The sequence below is a fragment of the Schistocerca cancellata genome, chromosome 9 (genome assembly GCF_023864275.1).
Source record: "Schistocerca cancellata isolate TAMUIC-IGC-003103 chromosome 9, iqSchCanc2.1, whole genome shotgun sequence".
Taxonomy (NCBI): Eukaryota; Metazoa; Arthropoda; class Insecta; order Orthoptera; family Acrididae; genus Schistocerca; species Schistocerca cancellata.
In genome coordinates this window covers 155,830,998-155,855,013 of record NC_064634.1, presented here as the reverse complement: position 1 = coordinate 155,855,013, position 24,016 = coordinate 155,830,998, and the positions used below count along the sequence as shown (strand labels likewise).

The 24,016-nt window shown below is 45.0% G+C and overlaps 1 protein-coding gene across 1 annotated transcript in view; it reads right to left on the bottom strand.

The window, feature by feature from the left end:
- The window catches only part of LOC126101252 (radial spoke head protein 3 homolog), a 361,559-nt gene that overhangs the window by 103,497 nt on the left and 234,046 nt on the right, over positions 1-24,016 (bottom strand). The window contains exon 5 of the mRNA XM_049911940.1: positions 12,095-12,262. Within this exon, the coding sequence (XP_049767897.1) occupies positions 12,095-12,262 (168 nt within the window). The remainder of the gene's footprint in view (positions 1-12,094; positions 12,263-24,016) is intronic.

Below are 24,016 nucleotides of genomic sequence, written 5' to 3'. Positions count from 1 at the left end.
TAGTGCGTCTTTTTCAGCTTTCAATGACAACATGAAATTCTTCCCTTCTATCAAAAGGCATTCATTTCTGTGCTGTAATTTGACGTTACACGCTCAACGACGACTACACGTTGCCCTACCAGTGTCCATAGTCTCGCAAAGATTCCAGAAATTCAGAGATGACCGCTACGAGGCTAGAGTTCACTTCCCGTCGTTCCAGCTTTCTACAAGCGGGAGAAGCTTATCTTCAAAAGAAGTCAGAAAGCGTGGAAAGGCACCCAGAAATCCCGCGCATTGCGCCAAACTGCCCTCTGACTGGGCTTCAAAGCAGTTACGTAGGAGGGCAATGTTTGCCGCCCCCTGCCTCACTTCCAAGAATCTTACGCCAACCAGACCGCGGTCCCTTCCACAGGTCACCGACCTGCTTGGCCAAAGCGTTTCCTGTTGCTTTCTTTCACGTCAATTGCACTTCACATTCACATGCTCCCGAGAAACATTCACAATCCATTAAAAACCGTCATCGAGATGAACGACTGCAGCCATTATAAAATACATAAAATGTATTGGCAATTGCGAATACGTACCACCATAAGTTGTATAAAGGAATGACGAGAATGAACATTTGTGCCGTACCGGGACTCAACGCCGGATTTTAGGGTTTCCGCTGCAACATCGCATCGTTTTTGTTAACAACACAGTCACTGCAATATCGAATTTATCCTCCGATAGCGGGCAGCGACTTTCAATTAAAAACGTTCTCTGTTGTACGGGAACTACATAACGTGTGTACGAGTACAGGCTGTGACTCAAAAACGACGACATATTTAAGTTTACTTCCGGCCATGAGTCGTGCAGAGATAGACAAAGTGGTTAAGGCGATTGCTCGTGTAAAGTGGGAAATACTGGTTAGAGTCCAAGTCCGGCACAAATTTTTATGTCGTCACACTCTTAGACAGCTAATGGCTGTTCGTATTCGCAACTGCGTATACATTTCAAATATTTCATAAAGAATGTAGTCACCGCATTGCCCGTTTCTTAGGACGTACAAGATGTCCACCGGAACATTGCATCGTTGTACTTAACATCGAAGGCACTGCAGTATCGAAACAGGAATTGACCATTTCGTCTCCCACTGGGATAGATGTCTTGACGCATGTGCCAGTTACTTTTGAATGGAACCCTTCTGTGATCCCGTTGTGTCGTGTGTTCTGTTTTCGTTTGGCTGCTCCTTATATGACGTCCGCGAATGTGAAGATGGGGAGCAAATTCGTGGTTTTGCATCAAGAGCTATGTGTTGGGACAGGATTAGTAGCAGTTTATGTATCATCACAGGAAGAGAATGGAAGACAAACATTTCGCTCAGATCTTTTCCCATTCCGTAACTTCAATTGCACCTATGATAATGATCCATCTTTGTGCAAGAAACAGAATCTTTTTATGCACCCTCCATACATGTTTTGTGTAGCCTGCCTTTTAGACAGCTTCTCCAGATTGAATCACAACATGTGTCGCTTCAGGACAGACCGCGGTTCGAAGAAACTCACAGAGGTAAGAGTGTGTATAACTTCCAGACGGGCAAATGTGCCTCGCTGCAACGTTTACTTCTCTGGAGGTGCTAACTTAACAACCCCGTAAATCGTATAAATTAAAACTACGTTCAAGGGGTTCTTGGTTTTAATTATGTCCATTATTACTAATAACAAACAAACATGACGTCCCTGCCTGAATTTTAGTAATATTTAATATATAAAAATGAAGTTTGTTTGCTCATCCTCATGCGTTCCAATACCATTCATTTGACTGTACTGAAACTTCCTGGCAGATAAAACTGTGTGCCGGACGGAGACTCGAACTCGGGACCTTTGCCTTTCGCGGGCAAGTGCGCTCTCCTGTAAAGGGTTCTGATGGGGTAACAACCACCTACATTCCATACGGAGTAACACAACGCAGTAACTAAGGAGCGTCTCGAGCAAAATAAACCAAATTTTGTACACACAGGTACCCCTGTATCTATGGTAGTGTTGGAATAAGAAGATGTGATATCTGAAAATATTCGAAAATGGCCTGTTGGGAATTTAGTTGGGTTGGAAAACAACCAGATCGTGAGAATGAATGCTGCAGTGAGCGAATAATTTTATCAGAGTATACACACACGCACGCACGCACACACACACACACACACACACACACACACAAATGGTTCAAATGGCTCTGAGCACTATGCGACTTAACATCTGAGGTCATCAGTCGCCTAGAACTTAGAACTAATTAAACCTAACTAACCTAAGGACGTCACACACATCCATGCCCGAGGCAGGATTCGAACCTGCGACCGTAGCGGTCAGGCGGGTCCAGACTGAAGCGCCTTTAACCGCACGGCCACACCAGCCGGCACACACACACACACACACACACACACACACACAGAGTGTTACAAAACGATACTAAGACACTTCGTGACATTGTAGAGGGTGTCTTGGGGAACAAACTGAGGATAGGAACTCATGTCTGGAAACGTCATTCAACGACGCTGTGGAGACTCTAAATTATAGGCACATGTGCCTGACGCTAGGTCACCCCTTCGGAAACAGTCGTGACTTTGTACGCTGACGGACCGTGGGCAGAACATCTCAGGATGTTGTTTGTTATTCAGTGATGGAGACTATTTGCCACAATTGCGCCAGTGGAGAAGATAGAGACTACATAGGCAGGCTTTGTCTCTTACGAATGCGATGCTCCCTTCCCTTGGTGGATGAACGTTTCAAACAAGTTCATTTTTCTCCCTGGGACCCTCTCAAATTTCCAATTTTGTTTCGTTATTAGAAGAAAAATACGTTGCAGATGGAAACCGCCATCCACCGAGGCAACGCAGCATCACATACATAGGAAACAAGCCGAGTCTATGCAGCAGCTGGCTCTACCTTCTTCACTCGCGATGATAATAATCAGTCACGATCACTGAATAACAAACAATAATGCCAGACTCCCTGGCAGGTTAAAACTGTGTGCCGGACCGAGACTCGAACTCTGGACCTTTGCCTTTCGCGGGCAAGTGCTCTACCGACCTGCCCGCGAAAGGCAAAGGTCCCGAGTTCGAGTCTCCGTCCGGCACACAGTTTTATCTGCCAGGAAGTTTCATATCAGCACACACTCCGCTGCAGAGTGAAAATTCCATTCTGAAAACATTGCGAGACGTTCCGCCTGCGGTCCATCAGTGTACAATATCGCGCCTGTTGCAGAAGGGTTGACCCAGCAACGGGCTCTAGCGTATGTAACATTGGCGCTCTATAGCGTCCCTGGTAGATGTTTCCAGACAAGGGTTCCTATCCATCATTTGTTTCTCAAGACATCCTCTACAACCCCACGTAGTTTGTCGGTTTCGTTTTGTAAGACCCTGTAAGTATATCCGTTGCATTTTGTACGACTGGAGTTCCCTATTCGCCTTACATTCTCAATGACCGTCAACACTGCACATAGTCAATCACTTTAAGTGCATGGATGAAATCTGGAAAATCCATGCTTTTCACATGGTCTGTTATATGTTGGATGCTCAAGACTGGGGTACCTGAAAAAATAAGGTTCAAATGGCTCTAAGCAATATGGGACTTAACATCTGAGGTCATCAGTCCCCTAGACCTAGAAATACTTAAACCTGACTAACCTAAGGAGATGACACAAATCCATGTCCGAGGCAGGATTCTGACCTGCGACCGTAGCAGCCGCGTGGTTCCTGACTGAAGAGCCTGGAACCGCTCGACCACAGCGGCCGGCTAGCCAAAAAATTTGTCTGTTTTTGCAGGAAACGGAAAAGCAAAAAGTATTGTGTATCCCAAACCACGTGAAAAAACTTTTTCAAATTTAATGTTATGCCAAAAAATGATTCTCTTTCATTTATTATGTCCATGTAAGTGTGTCTGCTTTGAATATGTAAACCTACGTAGAAAGAAAAATAGGTACTACGACGCGTACCAGGCAGAGCCACTTCGATATAACTAACAGTTTCAGTCTCAGAATTTATATGATACGTTTCGGGTGAAAAATCTCATCTGTTGTGTGAGACAATACCGTGAAAAACAAGGGCCATTAGTTTATTAATGCCCGATTAGTCACAAAATTGAAACCGCAGTGGAAATCAAAAATGTTTTATTTACAACACCTTCTAGCTATTTCTCTACATGTTTACCGCTTCGACATAGACATTTATCGTAGCGATGAACGTGCCTTGCAATACTTTCGCAATTACCCTCCTAATTATCTATGCTGCTCAGCAGCTTGCTGTCCGTGCCATAACGTTGTCTTCATAATTCATTTGAGCAGAGACGAAACTCGGAGGGAGTTAACGTCGGGCTGTATGTTGGGTAATCAAACACTTTCCATCGAAAACACTCCAGCAGCATATTCAGTGTACCTGTAGTGCGCAGCCGAGAATTGTCACGAAGAACGAACTGCATGACAATTACATTATGTGGTTTTACATGAAATCAGGCGAAATCTCTCAGCAGATATATAAGGAGCTTCAAATGTAAACCAAACACTCGCCATTACGGGACCGTGGAATGCAAACATAAACTCCGTCCACGGACTCAGCGGCATCGACCGGCCGCCGTGTCGTCCTCAGCCCACACAGCCCACAGGCGACACCGGATGCGGATAAGGAGGGGCATGAGGTCAGCACACCGTTCTCCCGGCCGTAGGTCAGTTTCCGAGACGGAGCCGCTACTTCTCAATCAAGTAGCTCCTCAGTTTGTCTCACAAGGGCTAAGTGCTCCCCGCTTGCCAACAGCGCTCGGCAGACCGGATGGTCACCCATCCAAGTGCTAGCCCAGCCCGACAGCACTTAACTTTGGGATCTGACGGGAACCGGTGTTAACACTGCGGCAAGGTCGTTGGCTTGGACTGTGGAATGGTTACACCCAAAATCAGTCACCAGATGCCTTAAGACATTTATCACAAGACGATCAATTCTGGTTTCGCAGAACACGGTCGGCTGCTGACGGATCTACAACAGCACCCACTCTTGCACTTCCTCCTCCGATGTGCGTGTCTTTCTACAGATCGCCAAAGATGTGAAAATCACACGGTGAAAGACCCGTGCCATACGGAGAATGCTGCAGTATTTCCTGATAAAATCTCTGAAGCATAGTCTTCATCTGGTTGGCAGTGCGGGAGCAGGCGTTATCATGCAACAGAATGATTCCGTCTGACAGCATTCCGACAGCCCGAGTGCAAATGGCACAGCCGACAGAGGACAGATCCCACATCTCCCCCGCCAAAGAAATCGAAAGCGATTCACTTAAGCCCTGGTAAAGTTGTGATGACCTTATTCGACTGCCGGGGCCCTCTGCTCCCCGAATTCCTCGAGTGTGGAACCACAATCAAAGCGCAGCTCTCTCAAGATTCTTTGCAGTAACTGCTGCGCGCAATGAGGCCAAAATGCCTGTTTTTTACAATCATAAAAGAAAAGCATGCGTGAAAGTCGGTTTCAATCGGACGAGGAAGTGCAAGGTTAGTACGGTTGTGGACCCGTCAGCAGCCGACCACATTCTACCAAACAGAAATTGATCATCTCGTCTCATGGGAAAATATATTAACGCTTGTGGTGATTAATTTTGAATGGAACCATTTGTGAGTTTGTGGGTTTTATTTTGTCAAGTTGCGCAATGGATTGATCCAACAAGTACCCTTTGGCTCCTGCAAGAAACAATTTCCACCTCACAGTATTACAGAAGTCAGACAGACACTCCTAATGTACCAACAAGAACTGCTCGAAGAACATTCAGGAACAAATATCTTCTGGAGTCGTCCGCTGTAAGGAAAAGACACAAAAATATTGTATATTCTTATGTAACTAGTGGAATACTTGAGTACTGGAGTATTGCTGATTAGTGTAAGAAAAACATTAAACGAACGAAAAATATTATTTATTGCAAAAAAATTCTGAGGAATCAAGTGAAACTTTTTCTTATAAATTAATAAATTTTCAGGTTCTTTTCAGAACAGTAGATTGCATCTTATGGATAGGAATGCTATTATTTTACAAAGTATGGAAATATTCTTTTCTCCCTTTTCTTTAAGAATGTTATTTACTCGGCAGAATGGCTGAGAGCCGCGCCTACACAGTTTGAATAATTTTTTGGTATGGTCAAGGCTGTCGCGTGAGAAATGTAATGGAGTGTACTGTTACGGAGGACAGATGGGGTTCACATATGCTGTAGCGCACAATACTGTGAGTTGTGACGACTGCTGCCTGCGTCACTCGCTGCTGACAAATAACACAACTATCTCTTTCTATCTGGATTGACCTTCGCCGATCAAACTCTCCCTATGCCTTGATGAAGTCAAGGACTCCTATCTACCCCTAGTCTAACTATTGGCGTGGTACACTGGTCAGATAACCAGTCCACTACGATGCCACTCAATATTTGCTCGCAGACGTTTAACTGGCAGTCTGTCCATGTTCACACAGCACAATAAGTGTGGCAGCCAACACACTGAACAATGCTTAATCGTGAGCGACTCAATATAGAGTATCACTCCGATTCACTAACGACAGAGGTGCTCTTCCAGTGAAGTACTGAGGAGAGACTTTGTTCCTTGCTCTTTGCATATATGTACGAGCGCAGTCGCTCTCGTTACGTGTTCCCTCTCCAAGAGCGACAACCGAATGGTTCCTTTTTCTGGAAAAGTTGGAAAGGTATATCATTCACTGTTTTCCCTAACTCCTCTGGCTCTTTGCGTCAGAAATATTCCGCCAATCAGTGTTGCTCTTTTAAACTGGAGAATGAAGTTTCGTTTAAGTCGACCAATGTGGAAATATGTAGCATCTCCGTTAGGCGTGTACTGTCCTCCTGTGAGAACTCCGTAACTATACAGTCGGTCTGTCAAAAAATGTATCTTCTGGGCACTCCCGCACAATGGAGCAGAATTTACTTTTAAGTAGAACACAGGGGTCGTTATCCCTTCACTCTGGCAAAAGCTGTCCTCTCTCTTGGCGGTCGTTCTGGCCGAAGTAGGTGTGCGCCGACCCACCCCTCTGAAGGAACGGGCCTCCCAATGGGCTGGCCGCCTCCCTTGAACGAAAATTCCTGTGGCCGTCATGTTGTGTACGCCATTCTCGACTTTTTCAACCTTGGTGCGCACTTGAGATTTACTTATTAAATTTGCATATCGCTTACATGAATTCATACAACATTGACTCCAACTTATCGAATTTTGGTTCGAATGAAACGTCTTCATGTGCAGAATACGATTGTGAGGACAGAATATGTAAGAAATGAAGGTCAGGAGACCACACCACCTCACACATTCTACGTTCCCGTTATGGCAGGTGATCGATTTTTATTTGACTCTGTACTTGGCGGGAGACACTGTTTTTTTCTAAGCATATTTACATGCTCACTGTGCACTCAGAACTGAAAAGAGTGATATTACACGATCGACGGGCAGAGGAGATACACTACCCAATACATCTGTGCAAAGCTGCCACGGATTTTTACTGTGGCTTCCAATTTGCCACCGATGGACCTTAATAAAGGAACGGGCCTCGTAGTAATGTATGTCCTTCCATAGTCGAACTTGGCATGTACACTCCTGGAAATGGAAAAAAGAACACATTGACACCGGTGTGTCAGACCCACCATACTTGCTCCTGACACTGCGAGAGGGCTGTACAAGCAATGATCACACGCACGGCACAGCGGACACACCAGGAACCGCGGTGTTGGCCGTCGAATGGCGCTACATGGATATTGTCGCCAGTGGTCGGCGGAAGGTGCACGTGCCCGTCGACCTGGGACCGGACCGCAGCGACGCACGGATGCACTCCAAGACCGTAGGATCCTACGCAGTGCCGTAGGGGACCGCACCGCCACTTCCCAGCAAATTAGGGACACTGTTGCTCCTGGGGTATCGGCGAGGACCATTCGCAACCGTCTCCATGAAGCTGGGCTACGGTCCCGCACACCGTTAGGCCGTTTTCCGCTCACGCCCCAACATCGTGCAGCCCGCCTCCAGTGGTGTCGCGACAGGCGTGAATGGAGGGACGAATGGAGACGTGTCGTCTTCAGCGATGAGAGTCGCTTCTGCCTTGGTGCCAATGATGGTCGTATGCGTGTTTGGCGCCGTGCAGGTGAGCGCCACAATCAGGACTGCATACGACCGAGGCACACAGGGCCAACACCCGGCATCATGGTGTGGGGAGCGATCTCCTACACTGGCCGTACACCACTGGTGATCGCCGAGGGGACACTGAATAGTGCACGGTACATCCAAACCGTCATCGAACCCATCGTTCTACCATTCCTAGACCGGCAAGGGAACTTGCTGTTCCAACAGGACAGTGCACGTCCGCATGTATCTCGTGCCACCCAACGTGCTCTAGAAGGTGTAAGTCAACTACCCTGGCCAGCAAGATCTCCGGATCTGTCCCCCATTGAGCATGTTTGGGACTGGATGAAGCGTCGTCTCACGCGGTCTGCACGTCCAGCACGAACGCTGGTCCAACTGAGGCGCCAGGTGGAAATGGCATGGCAAGCCGTTCCACAGGACTACATCCAGCATCTCTACGATCGTCTCCATGGGAGAATAGCAGCCTGCATTGCTGCGAAAGGTGGATATACACTGTACTAGTGCCGAAATTGTGCATGCTCTGTTGCCTGTGTCTATGTGCCTGTGGTTCTGTCAGTGTGATCATGTGATGTATCTGACCCCAGGAATGTGTCAATAAAGTTTCCCCTTCCTGGGACAATGAATTCACGGTGTTCTTATTTCAATTTCCAGGAGTGTAGATTATCTTTTGCAGTATACCAAACATTATATACACATACGGAACAAAAAAGTTAGTCACTCGCAGGGGCATGACGCTAACCCCCTGTAGCATCGCGCATAACCTTGATGATGGACTGAGTTCGGCGAGGGAGAGAGTCTATAAGTTTCTTCAGGTATGCCAGCTGACGTCAGTCACTGAGGATTACTTGTGGATATTTTGATCGCTAAGTTCCATCCGCTATTGCAAATAGTCCCAGATATTTCTTATGGGGTGAGATGGGACGACTTAGCGTTAGACTCGAGTAGGGTGGAGACCTGAGTATTAGTCAAACTAGTAGCAAGGCAAAAGTGAAACTCGTAGGACAGTACTACACGCTTCCAATGAGCTACTGTCGATTGCATAGTCTGACGAATTAAAGATTTGCAATGTTATATGTGCCGGTGTAAGCAATGACATTTTGCGATATACCTGATTCCAGATGTCCACTACATGTAATGTTCCCACGGGAACCAGTTGAGATGTTCTTGCACTAATTCCTGTCGTGTTTGAAACCGACTGTTACGAAACAGTCGTCTCCGACCCGTGACGTTTGGTACCTTTTTTACGACCCTATTCTGTTACATGGGTCTGCTTTTCCATGAAGACCCGAAGGCAGCACTGCTTTCAAGCGATATCACTGCACTGATTCGATACAACCTCCTGACACATTGATCCCCATCCACTGCCATGAATAACACCAGCGGTGGAGGGTCATACGACCGCCTGGTAGCCGTTGAGCGCCATAAATAGAGCTTCAAAACGGCCACTGTGTTCTTTTCAAGCAGTGACTAATACACTACTGGCCATTAAAATTGCTACACCACGAAGAAATGCAGATGATAAACGGGTATTCATTGGACAAATATATCATACTACGACTGACATGTGACTACATTGTCATGCAATTTGGGTGCATAGATCCTGAGAAATCAGTACCCAAAACAACCACCTCTGAAAAGCCCGGGGCATTGAGTCAAACAGAGGTTGGATGGCATGTACAGGTACAGCTGCCCATGCAGCTTCAACACGATACCACAGTTCATCAAGAGTAGTGACTGGCGCATTGTGACGAGCCAGTTGCTCGGCCACCATTGACGAGACGTTTTCAATTGGTGAGAGATCTAGAGAATGTGGTGGCCAATGGAGCAGTCGAACATCTTCTGTATCCAGAAAGGCCCATTCAGGACCTGCAACATGCGGTCGTGCGCTATTCTGCCGAAATGTAGGGTTTCGCAGAGATCGAATGAAGGGTAGAGCCACGGGCCGTAATACATCTGAAATGTAAAGTCCACTGTTCAAAGTGCCGTCAATGGGAACAAGAGGTGACCGAGACGTGTAAGCAATGGCAACCCATACCATCACGGCGGGTGATACGCCAGTATGGCGATGACGAATACAGGCTTGCAATGTGCGTTCACCGCGATGTCGCCAAACACGGATGCGACCATCATGATGCTGTAAACAGAACCTGTATTCATCCGAAAAAATGACGTTTTGCCATTCGTGCACCCAGGTTCGTCGTTGAGTCACCATCGTAGGCGCCCCTGTCTGTGATGCAGCGTCGAGGGTAACCGCAGCCATGGTCTCCGAGCTGATACTCCATGCTGCTGCAAACGTCGTCGAACTGTTCGTGCAGATAGTTATTGTCTTGCAAACGTCGCCATCTGTTGACTCAGGGATAACGATCCGTTACAGCCATGGGGATAAGATGCCTGTGACCTCGACTGCTAGTGATACGAGGCCGTTGGGATCCAGCACGGCTTTCCGTATTACCCTCCTGAACACACCGATTCCATATTCAGCTAACAGTCATTGGATCTCGACCAACGCGAGTAGCAATGTCGCTATACGATAAACTGCAATCGCGATAGGCTACAATCCGACCTTTATCAGAATCGGAAACGTGATGGTACGCATTTGTCCCTCTTACACGAGGCATCACACCAACGTTTCACCAGGCAACGCCGGTCAACTCCTCTTTGTGTATGAGAAATCGGTTGGAAACTTTCCTCATGTCAGCACTTCGTAGGTGTCGCCACCGGCGCCAACCTTGTGCGAATGCTCTGAGAAGCTAATCATTTGCACATGACAGCATCTTCTTCCTGTCGGTTAAATTTCGCGTCTGTAGGACGTCATCTTGGCGTGGTGTAGCAATTTTAATGGGCAGTAGTGTATTTTGTGCGGTGAGTTTGCATTCTGAGGCTTTTGAATTGTTGTGTTATGGAACAGGATAATACATAAATTTATGGTAGCTGTAACATTATGTGATTGGCTTATCATTTTAAATCATTCACTAATCGAGCAGTCGCTCGGCAACAGCTACAGTTAGCAAATAATGTTGCGAGAATGTAAAAGGTGAACGACCTGTGACGTAACTTGTTTATTGTCGAAGCGCCGTCAGAGATGCAGTGAGTTATTGACTTTGAAAACCGCGGCGCGAAAAACGGACAGAAGAAGAACACTTTTACACATTTTTTTTTTTTTTTTTTTTTTTTGGAGGTACGAGATATTCTCGATGAACAGTTACTCATTCTTCTCTTGTCTCCTGTAACTTGTGTCGGACGCGCATGTCTTGCCGCCGTATTATTATTGTCAAAATTAATATTGTTCTAGTGTAAAGTAAATGTGTAATACTAAAAGTGCCTAGCAGTAGATTTATTGTGCGACGTGTATGTGAAAACGTCAGAGGAATTGTTTTCATTAAGAGAAGTGCCAGTCAAAACGGCATCCATGTTAAATCCGTCATTGCAGTGTAAGTTCGTCTATTAATTGCCATAAATTCAGAGTTAAATGGACTTGGTGTATGGACTATTCATTTACTATAGAATCTATGTCTCACTCCTTCATGAAATTATTTAATTTTCTATATGTTTCTGCCAAATAGAGAGTTCACAGTCACGAATTCTTTCGTCGAATTCGGACGGAAGTTGCATGCGGCGAAATATTTTCTCCGCGCCATATTCTACTGGTAAATGCATGATAAACTACGGTCCCTTAGGAAATTCATGTTGAGCTATCCAAAATAATTATATTTTGAATAGGCATTTACTCTCCTCTGCAAAGCAACTTCCGACTGATCAGACGATCCAACAAGAAACAGCCACACACAGTCGGCGTTCACAAATATGTTTCCACCGCTGATTATAGCTATATGTTACAGCACAAAAGTAACATATTGTTATAATTAGCGACTACGAACGGGGACATTTATAACTGTATGTTTATGTATACACATTACGTAAACATATCGTTATATAGCCCTTTGGGTGGAGGAGGTCAGAAGGAGCGCCGCCAGTGTGCCGGACTCACCTCCTCGAGGTAGGCGGACGTCTGGACGGTCTCGTGCTTGCGGCCCGCCACCGGCGGCGGAGAGCCGATGCGCAGCCCCAGCCGGCCCTGCTGCGCGTGCGCGCGCTTCCTGGCCAGCGCCCGGCGCCGCACCTCGGCCTGGCGCGCCGCCTGCGACTCCCCGTCCGTCTGCAACAAGGGGCCAGTGAGGCGGAGGCGCAGCGGAGACACGGCGGGCTGCAACTACAGCACCACTGCCGCGGCTCGCAGTATACCGAGGGAAAACGCCTTAGCTACGACAACGCTTTTAAAACAGCACATCAATGGATTCTTGGTAGAATAATTTCGTTTTAAGGCTGTGTGGCAAATAAACTCAGTTTTGCGAGATTGTTGATACTCGTTTTACGGCCATAAAGCCGTCATCAAAGGCACAATTCTCTGCTTAACTTTTCGTCTTTCAATGATACACACGTCATCACAGACTTTAACGACGCAGACAGCAATTACAGACTCGAACGTTAGGCAGAGAATTTTGCCCTGCACCGTGGCTTTCACCAATAGCAAAAATATCAGCACTTGTGCAAATACCAGCCTGAAAGCCTGCATTCTATGATTAAACTCAGTTTTGTTCAATTAATATTCGTTTATTAATAATCACTTTTCCAATTTAAGCAATCATAGGACTAGTGAAATTTCCTGGCAGATTAAAACTGTGTGGCCGACCGAGACTCGAACTGGGGACCTTTGTCTTTCGTGGACAAGTGCTCTACCAATTGAGCTACCCAAGCACGACTCACGCCCCGGAGTGCTAGTTCTGCAAGGTTCGCAGGAGAGCTTCTGTGAAGTTTGGAAGGCAGCAGACGAGGTACCGGAAGAAGTAAAGCTGTGAGGACGAGGCGTGAATCGTGCTTGGGTAGCCACATGGTAGAGCACTTGCCTGCGAAAGGCAAAGGTCCCGAGTTCGAGTATCGCTTTGCCACACAGTTTTAATCTGCCAGGGAGTTTCATATCAGCGCACACTCCGCTGCAGAGTGAAAAACTCGTAGGACTATTGGTTTGCCGTTATGAAGTTTAATCTTGCCTTATGTAAATATTTAGAACTAGGGTTATAGTTTTATTCACTGGCGCATATCGAAATAGTTATTCAGAGAGGAGGTAACAATTCGCACAATTAATCTTAAGATTGTAACACTGTTTGTCAAACTATGTATCCATATGGAGATCGTATTTGCCATTTCAAAAGAGCACTCCATCCAACCACTGACGTGGGTCGCGTAGATATCTACAGGCAGTTTGTTTTCTTGGCAAGAGAAATTCGGATTTGTAGCAACCAGATTGCTTGCGAAAAGCGCTGCTCGGATCGTTATACGCGAACTAAAAAAATGGTTGTACAGGTTGGAACACTTTGGCCAATATTTCAATCACCAACAGTTTAGAAACATTTAAGCTATTAAATAACCAGTTTTTTTTACTTAAAAACAATTCGTTCACCTATGACATGTGTACCTGCGGCTACCATTAAGTATTCATCTATATTGTGTAGCGGACAGTTGATTATGGTCGGACTTTTTGCGCGAACGCAGACTAACTAACTACCCTCCGCCACACACCGTCAGCTGGCCTGCGGAGTATGGATGTAGATGTAGATGTAGATGTAGAACTCGTAGACTGTAAATGCCTCGAAGCGTCCTAAAATTGATTAATGTTCAAGAAACCAGATCTTGGAAACTAAAGATCTTAACAAATATATAAAAGCATTGATAATCACGTTAGAAAGTAAATGTCAAACCGACTGATCGTCATTCGTCTTATACAGGGTGTCCCAGCTATCTTGTCCACCCAAAATATCTCTGGAACAATAACAGCTATTGGAAAACGACTTTCACCGGTATCAATGTAGGGCTGGGGCCCATGAATGTACATATTTCGAAACATTCTAAAACGAAAGAATATGTGTTTTTTAACACAAACTTATGTTTTTTTAAATGGACATCCTATATGTTTTCTTCAGCAACCCATAGCATGACAAAGCACATACACAATGGCGTTGATTGCATCGCAATATTCCCATTACATCCCGAGATATTGAGACGCGAAGTTGACGCTTGAAACACCCGACATGCGTTGCTAGCACACGTCCTGAGGCTCAGGCGTGAACCCCATGCTGCCCGTAATCGCGATGTGATTGACATGTGTAATCACACCTCCAAACTTATCAAGAGGTCCGAAACGAATAATACGGTCTGCTGCGATTACGGGCAGCATGGGGTTCACCCCTGAGCCTCAGGACGCGCGCTAGCAGCGCATGTCGGGTGTTTCAAGCGTCAACTTCGCGTCTTAATATCTCGGGATGTAATGGGAATATTGCGATGCAATCAGCGTCATTGTGTATGTGCTTTGTCATGCTATGGATTACTGAAGAAAAAATATAGATGGTCCATTTAAAAAAAACATGTTTGTTTTAAAAAACACATATGCTTTCGTTTTAGAATGTTTCCAAATATGTACATTCATGGGCCCCAGCCCTACATTGATACCGGTGAAAGTCGTTTTCCAATAGCTGTTATTGTTCCAGAGATATTTTGGGTGGACAAGATAGCTGGGATACCCTGTATATTAAACATGGTAAACAGTTATTGACTTTTACTTACAATGCTGCACAATAATTTTATAGGGAATGAAGATGAGAGGGGATGAGTGTAAATTATGTCTACTGTACCAGTAGACAGTAGAGATATAAACACCACATGGCCTGCACATTATAAACCAACACACAAACTGACAAGAATTATTACTGCTACTTTTTGCACTGAGCAGGCACAGTTTGCTCAGTGTTATGCTGAATCATGATAACCTAATGACACTGTAAATGTGCAAGAGCATTACAGTTTACGTAATGAGTTGTAGTAAAATAGTACAAAATGAAGAAGCACAATATTAGTTCACAGATTGTGTGAACGTAGCATAAAGGTATATCGGACTATAGAAAGTAGTAGTTTGGTAAATGAAGCCGATACAGTGTTGCATTTAGGACTGAAAGTCTTTCTGCATACGATGTCTGACACAAAAGCATGAAATTAGTTGTGCAAATTCGTGTACTTACCGTGCAAGATTGTTTAGTTGTTGCCCTCTTCTCCGTAGGACCCGTGCGGTTATCAGATAACTGCACTTTGCACTTCCACTTCTCGAAACGTTTCTACGAGACGTCTTACATGATTGCGTGCAGGATCTCCGCCGTTTCCATCTTTATCTCCTCCATGGTCCCAAAGTGAGTCCCTTTAGACGACGATATGATTTTCGGAATTGAGAAAGTAACAAACGGTGTACAGCCAGCTGTGTGATATGGCAGTGGCGAGATGAGTAGTCAGACTTCACGTCACCGGTAGAGTGCTGTGGTGGGGCGCACTATACTGATGACAGATGCACTCATTCCTCCAGAAGTGAATTTTTTTCCTCCTCTCATATTCAAAAATGTTCAAATGAGTGTGAAATCTTATGGGACTTAACTGCTAAGGTCATCAGTCCCTAAGCTTACACAGTACTAAACCCAAATTATCCTAAGGAGAAACACACACACCCATGCCCGAGGGAGGACTCGAACCTCCGCCGGGACCAACCGCACAGTCCATGACTGCAGCGCCCTAGACCGCTCGGTTAGTCCCGCGCGGCCTCTCATATTCACTTGAACATTAATTACCGAAATATGTTCATAATTTTTTTCCTCTTTTTACAAGTAACTAACCATCCCACAACAATGACGTTTTAGATATCGAAGAAAAGGATAACCATAGCATTTAACCTCTAGATCAAGCAAAGTGCCCAGTGATTAGACATTGCACATGCATATGGGAGAATGGCGTTTCCATTCCATGCCCTGCCATCTAGTTTTAGGTTTTTAGCGGTTTTCTTCACTCTCATGGGGGAACTGTCGCGATGTTTACTTCGAAAAAGATGCAACCGACTTCCTTTCCCGTTGTTCCCAATGCGAGTTAGTGTTGCGTCCTTTATCGACTCACACATCCTTTTTTTTTTTTTTTTTTTTTGCTGTTGACGAGCCGCGCGGGGTAGTTACGCTGTCTCAGGCGCCTTGTCACGGTCCGCACGTCTTCCCCGTCGAAGGTTCGAGTCCTCCCTCGGGCATCGGTGTGTGTGTTGTCCATAGCGTGAAGTAGTTTAAGTTAGATTAAGTAGTGTGTAAGTTTAGGGACCTATGACCTCAGCAGTTTGGTCCCATAAAATCTTAACTCAAATTTACAATTTTACTGTTGACGAAAATGGTGATTTCCAGTGCGTGAACTGCTGCTTCCTTTCCTGACCGCAAGGGAAAATCCAGGCCTTATCAAACTGAAATACCAGCGTTTCACCAGTTCCAAAAGGTCACAAGAAAACTACTTTCTCTGCTGCTATGAGAGTGCTAGTCTATCAGAAGCATCGATTATATTTGAATTGAAGTTACTAAATGTACTTGAAAAACATTTACAGCTAAACAACAGTTTAGAATCCCGTAGTGGAAGTCAATTCACTTTTGTTTTCACTAGCCATATCACATTCCCGAGTCAAGTGTAATTCTGTTCACCTTTAAGTATATTGTCAAGACATGGTACACTTGCTTACTTGGAACTGCTGGGAAGCCTGAAACTAGCGGTAAACCTCACGTTGGACTCAGAGATTGACCATCCACATCACTACTCTGCAATTCACACTTAAGTGCCTGGCAGAGAGTTCATCGCATCATTTCCATACCATTTCTCTATCTTTCCACCCTCAAACAAAAGAGATCGCAGGAAAAACGACACCTAAATCTTTCCGTGCGAACTCTGATTTCTGGTATTTTATTACAATGATCGTCTCTTCTTATGCAAGGGGTGTCAACAAAATACGGAGGAGAACGTTGGAGATCTGTCGTATTTGAATTATAATAATTGTACCAATTTGCTAGTGAAATTCATATTCCGCGGTGTAAAATAATGAGTACTTACAATATGGAATATACCAAAATGGTGCGAATATTGTCAGCGAAATGGAACTTAGTTTCTATCCGAAAATACTAGCTACGGATTCCTGACCAAAGAATACCCTGCGACAAAATTCTTTTCAGCATGTTAGAGGTACTGTGTGGGTTATGCTCTTTTTCGTCAGTGACATCGTTCTCATTTATGAGACTTTCAGATAACTGGACCACGTGCAAAAGCGTTTTTCGACTTGATCTTCTCCACTTTAATGACCCTAACACCTCTTCATACACGCTGAATGTTCATACGTCCCCGAAACGCCTCCTATGATTTCTTCCCACGTTGACTCCCTTAGTCTAAAGCGTTTTTGTCACTATCGTTTGTGAAAATAGATACACCATCAACGAGACATGCAGACGGAAACCCTCTGACTACCATCGGATCGTACGTGTCCCACGACAGGTTATAAGACAGCTATTGGGTATTTGCTGCATGTTATTCATGTTTATCAGTGCCCCTGGCAAACGGAAGCCTGCGGTTTGCAGAATTCTTATAATTACAGATAACGCCTGTAGATTGTGCTAGCCTCAAGTTTCGTCGTTAGCCCTCGTCTCCACATTTGTCGATCAGAAGTACTTTGCGCCTGCATGTAGGCAACCCAGTTACCAGCCTTGCAAAGCGAGCTGCTGTCGTGCCTACCTCGACACATCGTGTCAACGAACTGGACGCACGTATTGGTGTTTTGCCACATCACAAGCGAAGCCCATATTAAGACGTGTTATGTGAGTTAAAAACTGGGAGAGATGTTCTCTCCACTCATGTGTGTCTGTGTTCTGTACGCCCTATAGTCGCTTATGAAATTTCAGAGGTACTCACGTGTATGTCATACCACTCCCCGAGTTGGAAAATGAAACGGTAGAAAATATTCGTTTCATATTGTTACTTCTGACTGCTACACGAACGACAATAACTATACATTAAGGTCTTTGAAAAAACAAATAATATTCAGATGATTAAAAGAGCAATTAAGCAATACAGGATAAAGAATAGTAGAGTGGCAGAGTAGCACAGCGTGCGGAGGTTAACCTGTGCCCATCAACAGCTTTGATACTCGTTTCTATGAAGCGTTGTAGAACATCGCTCAGTGTAGTGTGTCGTCTACAAGCGGTACATGGTGAGTGAAATGTTAATCACAAATTTGTCTGCGTGGCCGTTTTCCGTAGCTCATATAGAAATAATCGTTTTATACGTTCAAACACTTTTTTCTTGTTGCAGTGTATATTTGTTTATGACGCACACGCGTCTAGACTTTTACATTAAGGCACCTTCAGTGGATTTCATGTGGAATGATACAGTCTTGTTTTATACGCAGTACTTACGGATTAGACAGCAGCTCACGTCACAGTTTTTACGTGAATCAATTATTACTCACAGTTATTCCCTCGTACTTCTGAAATCTACGTTTTCGCTATTCTGGTCAAGATGTCGAACTGTCGCTTCAAAAAGATCGCGACTTGAAAATTTGTCGATGTTTCATAAGTGAAGTAACAGCGAAACTTCCGATCTATGATCGAATAAGATGAGATGCAAATTTCGACCGTATGAACGGATAACTTTAAGCAAAAATAATGACGCGAACTATTCGCTAATACGAGAATTGTTTGGAAAGTAAGGAACGATCGATCGCGAAATGGAAACCACAGTGAAAATCAAAACTGTTTTCTTCGCACATTTAGCTACACATTTCAGCTACTTCTCTGCACAGTCGCCGCTCCGACTTAGACATTTGTCGGAGCGCTATACCAAATTTCCAACACCATCGTCATAGAAGGCAGCAACCTGTTCTTTCCGATAATTCTCTACGCTGGTCTGTAGCGCGTAGTCTGCGCCCAAGTGTTGTCTTCGTATCCAGCGTTTCATGTGAACAGAAATGATACTCAGGACGAGCCAATTAGGGCTGCGTTGTGGGTAATCGAACACTTCAAATCGAAAAGGGTGCAGGGGCGTCTTCACTGCCCCTGCACAGTGCGGCTGAGAATTGCCACGAAGAAGGAAGTGCGTGGCAGTTGTGTTAGGTGGGCTGCATTCATTAAGGCGAAGCCTCTCAGTAGGCCCTCCTACTTGGCGGGAGCCATCGTTGTTCTAGGCAACTTTACTCGCTCACAGTGCGCTCACAACTGAAAAGAGGGTCTTGCAGCGATCAATGGGCATACTAGAGACACTGCCCAAAACGTCTGTGAAAAGCCTCATCGGATTTTCACAGTGGTTTCCATTTCGCGACCGGTCGTTCCTTACTTTCCGAATAGCACTAGTACATAAGGATGGTTATAAGAAGTGTCTCATTTTACTACAGAAGGAAGTATAAGGAAACACTAGAATAAAAGTTCCTGCAGTGATTTGTCCGGAAATCAACACCTTTTGGGATAAGGGCCAATCCATCCTCTCATTCCCATCTGTCTGTTACTTTGAACCAGACACTATAGGCACTGCTGCATATGGTTATATGGTTGTCATAGCCCTTCTTCGCAGTGAAATACACACGCTTTCAAATACACTTGGTTCCATTCAGACTGCATTACATGCATTGGTTACACACTCCTGTAACGTCTGCAGATAGTCCATGGGTTGGGTACACACTAGTGTCTTTGATGTTCCCATAGCCAGAAATCTAGCGGATTCATGTCCGGTGAATGGGGAGGCCTCGCTAACAGACTTCTCGACTAATCCATCGCCCATAAATCTTACGGTGAAGTGAGGTCCCGTCACATCAGCCACAGAAATTGGGGCATAAACCATAATCGTTATCTTTCTGCAAGCGTAACGCTTCAAATAGAGCTGGTAATTCAACGCTTAGAAATCGGTGATACCCAGCATCTGTTAATCTGCTTAGCAGAGTTTATGTCCCTGTTGTCTATCACCGATAATTCCTGCCCATAATGAGGGCATCCTGATGCCTCACCACGATGATTGCTGCTGAGACGTGGGTCTTGTGATACATCACTATCCCGTGTCTTACTCGATAGCTGAGTGGTCAGCGCGGTCGAATGCCACGCAAGTGGCCCAGGTTCGATTCCCAGCTGCGTTGGAGAATTTTTTTCGTTCTGGGGCAGTGTGTCACGTTGTTTCCATCATGCCGGCCGCGGTGGTCTAGCGGTTCTAGGCGCGCAGTCCGGAACCGCGCGACTGCTACGGTCGCAGGTTCGAATCCTGCCTCGGGCATGGATGTGTGTGATGTCCTTAGGTTAGTTAGGTTTAAGTGGTTCTAAGTTCTAGGGGACTGATGACCACAGATGTTAAGTCCCATAGTGCTCAGAGCCATTTGAACCATTTTGTTTCCATCATCTTATCATGCTCATAGATATGCAAATCGTCGAAATGACGTGCATTAAAAAGACATGAACCAAGCGACTGTTCCACCTGACGGAAGGCCCTTGCCACAACACATTTCATTTCACTACGCCCTTTCGTGTGGAGCAGCATCATGCATAAATCAAACGCAGGCTGCGAAATGCAGATCTTCAAGTGCCGATATCTTAAACAGGTACTGGTTTCCGGGCATGTCATTATAGGGACTTTCCTTCTAGTTTTGACCAACACTACCTCCTTTAGGAGTAGGCGACAAATTTTTTAAAGATCCTGTGTCCTGTATTATTCCACATTAAATCTACTAAACATGCCTTAACGTAAAAGGCGAAACGCATCTAGAACGTAAATAAATGTAGAATGCGGCAGGAAAATGCGTTTAAATATGTAAAACAAAATGTGATTTTCAGAAAATATCTGTGTTAAAGACAGTGGCTGTGTGACAGCATTCATCTCAGTTCCGATCAAACAGTGTCACTTGTGAGTGAGGATTAAACACTCAAGAATTACTGAGCTGAGGCGATTGTTAAGTTATTAGCCATAAGAATCAATTCCAAAGCTTTCAGTGGCTCTCTTGTCCATGTCTCGATGTGTCACAGACGTCATCATAGCTAAACGGTGTACTACTTGCTTGTAGGTACATGCAAATGCTCATGAGTGTACATACCTACCATGGACAAAATACTGCGAAATTACGACGCATCTTAAAGACGGCTTTATCATTGGTCGCCTTAACTGTTGTTTGTAGCATCGTAAAGCTACAGTGAACACAAGCTTAATGGTGCTGCAGTAATGCTGGCAAGAATAATGTGGCTTAAAGAAATCGATGCAGTGGAAAATGTAATGTAACTTCACCACATCTCACTGACGCATAATTAAGCTTCACCTCATGTATTGGCATAGTATCGGAGCACAGGTAATAGTGTGACAGTGCCTGCCGTAAGTGACTGCTAGGGGCTGTCGTGCTATTACCGTATTGCACCATGTTGAGTGTGCAGGGAAATTCCTTCGGTAAATCATCTCCTGTCTACTCACGGTGCTAGAATTGGCGCTGTGACTGTCGAGAAGTTTTTTCATGTCGATATCGGTTCAGTTTCGACGAAAGCCCCATCTGAGTACCAATGAGACACTAACAGAGATAAATAAAAAGTAAAAGCACTGTACAACTTGTACAGAGTTGTACTCAACAGAATCGTCTTCCTTGATAAGCTTGGACACTCCTGTGCAGGGCGTGCTGCTCCAAATCACTGGCATATCAACAACGAGGTAAAGCGACATGTCAGAGGCTAAAATGATTCATTTCTTTCATCGTTTTTCTGCTGTTATACGCTTTCAGTAAAATAAGGCGTATATAAACGTCGTCTGCTGGAAGTACTGCAAAAGACATTTTCTCAGCCCAAAAATTCTGACGTTTCTCTGCACTGGCCCTCCACGTAACATGTCGGTCAATAAACGGATGTATGCGATTCCATAAGTGGCTGAAGCCACTTCCGCAAACAGCCAGCACAGCTATGTTCATGGGCAGGGCTGAAACTTTCACGGGAGGTATTCTGTGACACCACAGTTCGTATTCTGGTAGAGAATAGTGGAAATCCTGGGTAGCATTTGTAGGCAGGTGACTGACGGGAGTGTGAATTTCCAGGTGTTATTATGGACATAAACGGAATACGTCCATGATTATTATTCGAATTTCCAGGGTTGTTGTAGAAGGCAAAAGCGAGAGTGTGAAAAAGCGAGCAGTGGACTGGTGGTGGCTGAGTAGAGCGTTGTAGGAGATAATGACCTAATTATAAATTTACATAAGGGCTACGATGATGATAAACCTCCACTTGGAAACTCTCTTGAAATACTTTAATTCATCTGTACAACTTACACGATCTGCTACATTTAGATCAGTTGTACAGCTTGGCGTCTCCCAGTTTCCTTTAAAGTGTGACATCGTCACACAAAGTTCTAAGTTGGAACCAGTTGCACCGTTCGCCTTAATCGCTAGCGCAAACTTGCAAATTGGGTATCAAATGTATGACTCCCTGCGGCGCACCTGCCTTGTTACATCCTTCCAACATGCCTACAGTTTCTGTTTGTTAGTCCGCACACAACAATCAGGACTGTTAATGCCGTACTGGGCACAATGCCACTTCTGTAGCGCTGGTAGACGATACCCTCTACGCAATTACGGTCATACAGAATTACATTACGACTGAAAAAATCATGATGGGGAGACTAAGAGTCCAAGATGCTACTCCAGGCGGGTGTAAAATGAATGTGCGCAACAGAAAATACTGAACGGGAAAATGAAGATTTGGCCCTGTCTGACTACCTCCTGAAGCAGATCTTAGGATGTCTTAGTTGTGATATTATTTCCTCCTCCTTACTCTTTAACATATAAATTACAACCTAAACATAAATGAATGAATAAGGGAACTAGTAACTACTAAACGATAAATGTTGTTTCTGCTTATACATTTATTTTAGATTGAAAACCCCCTTTACATTACAAATGTTGATATTTTCTAACTAATGCACTCAGTTATGTGGCCACATGTGGCCCACCGGGACCATCCGACCGCCGTGTCATCCTCACTGAGGATGTGGATAGGAGGGGCGTGTGGTCAGCCCACCGCTCTCCCTGTCGTTACGATGGTCTTCTTTGACCGAAGCCGCTACTATTCAGTCGAGTAGCTCCTCAATTGGCATCACGAGGTTGAGTGCACCCCGAAAAATGGCAACAGCGCATGGCGGCCCCGATGGTCACCCATCCAAGCGGCGGCCACGCCCGACAGCGCTTAACTTCAGTGATCTGACGGGAACCGGTGTATCTACTGCGGCGAGGCCGTTGCCTATTTCCTAACAAATATTACTGATCAACTGCCCAAATCTGCCCCTTTTTATAGCTACGTGATCTAATATAAATAACGGGAAATGACTATCATCATCTATGTACCAAACACTAGAAGACACTACTTTCAAAGATGATCTACAGTGGTGTGCAACCTCAGTGGAAATAAAACTTACGTGATCACAAGTGTTTAGCGTTATAGCCGTAATAAACCGAAGCAATTAGCAATATCACCGTATGTGCTGTGTCTGGTGCATCAGAATGATTGTTCTCGTACACGTCTCCCATTACAGAAGAACTCCACCCACTAAATAAAGGCGGCCGCGGTGGTCTAGCGGTTCTAGGCGCTCAGTCCGGAACCGCGCGACTGCTACGGTCGCAGGTTCGAATCCTGCCTCGGGCATGGATGTGTGTGATGTCCTTAGGTTAGTTAGGTTTAAGTATTTCTAAGTTCTAGGGGACTGATGACCACAGATGTTAAGTCCCATAGTGCTCAGAGCCATTTGAACCATTTGAACCACTAAATAAACTCTTTCATACACTAGGACAGCAGAAGGCGGTCCTCTGAATAGTATAATCTAATAATGTCTTCTCCTCTCTGTGTTCTACAGACAAGAAACGCGAACTCCCAGCCACAAGAACAGAATTCAGATAACGTCTCAACGTGAGTATAGGCGGAAGTGGTCTAAAGTACTGAACGCTGCGTACTCAATGACGACCTGGAGGCGAAGTCCAGAATCGTATAAGTTCACAACAGTACACTGCCTAACCGTTCAAACAATAAAATCT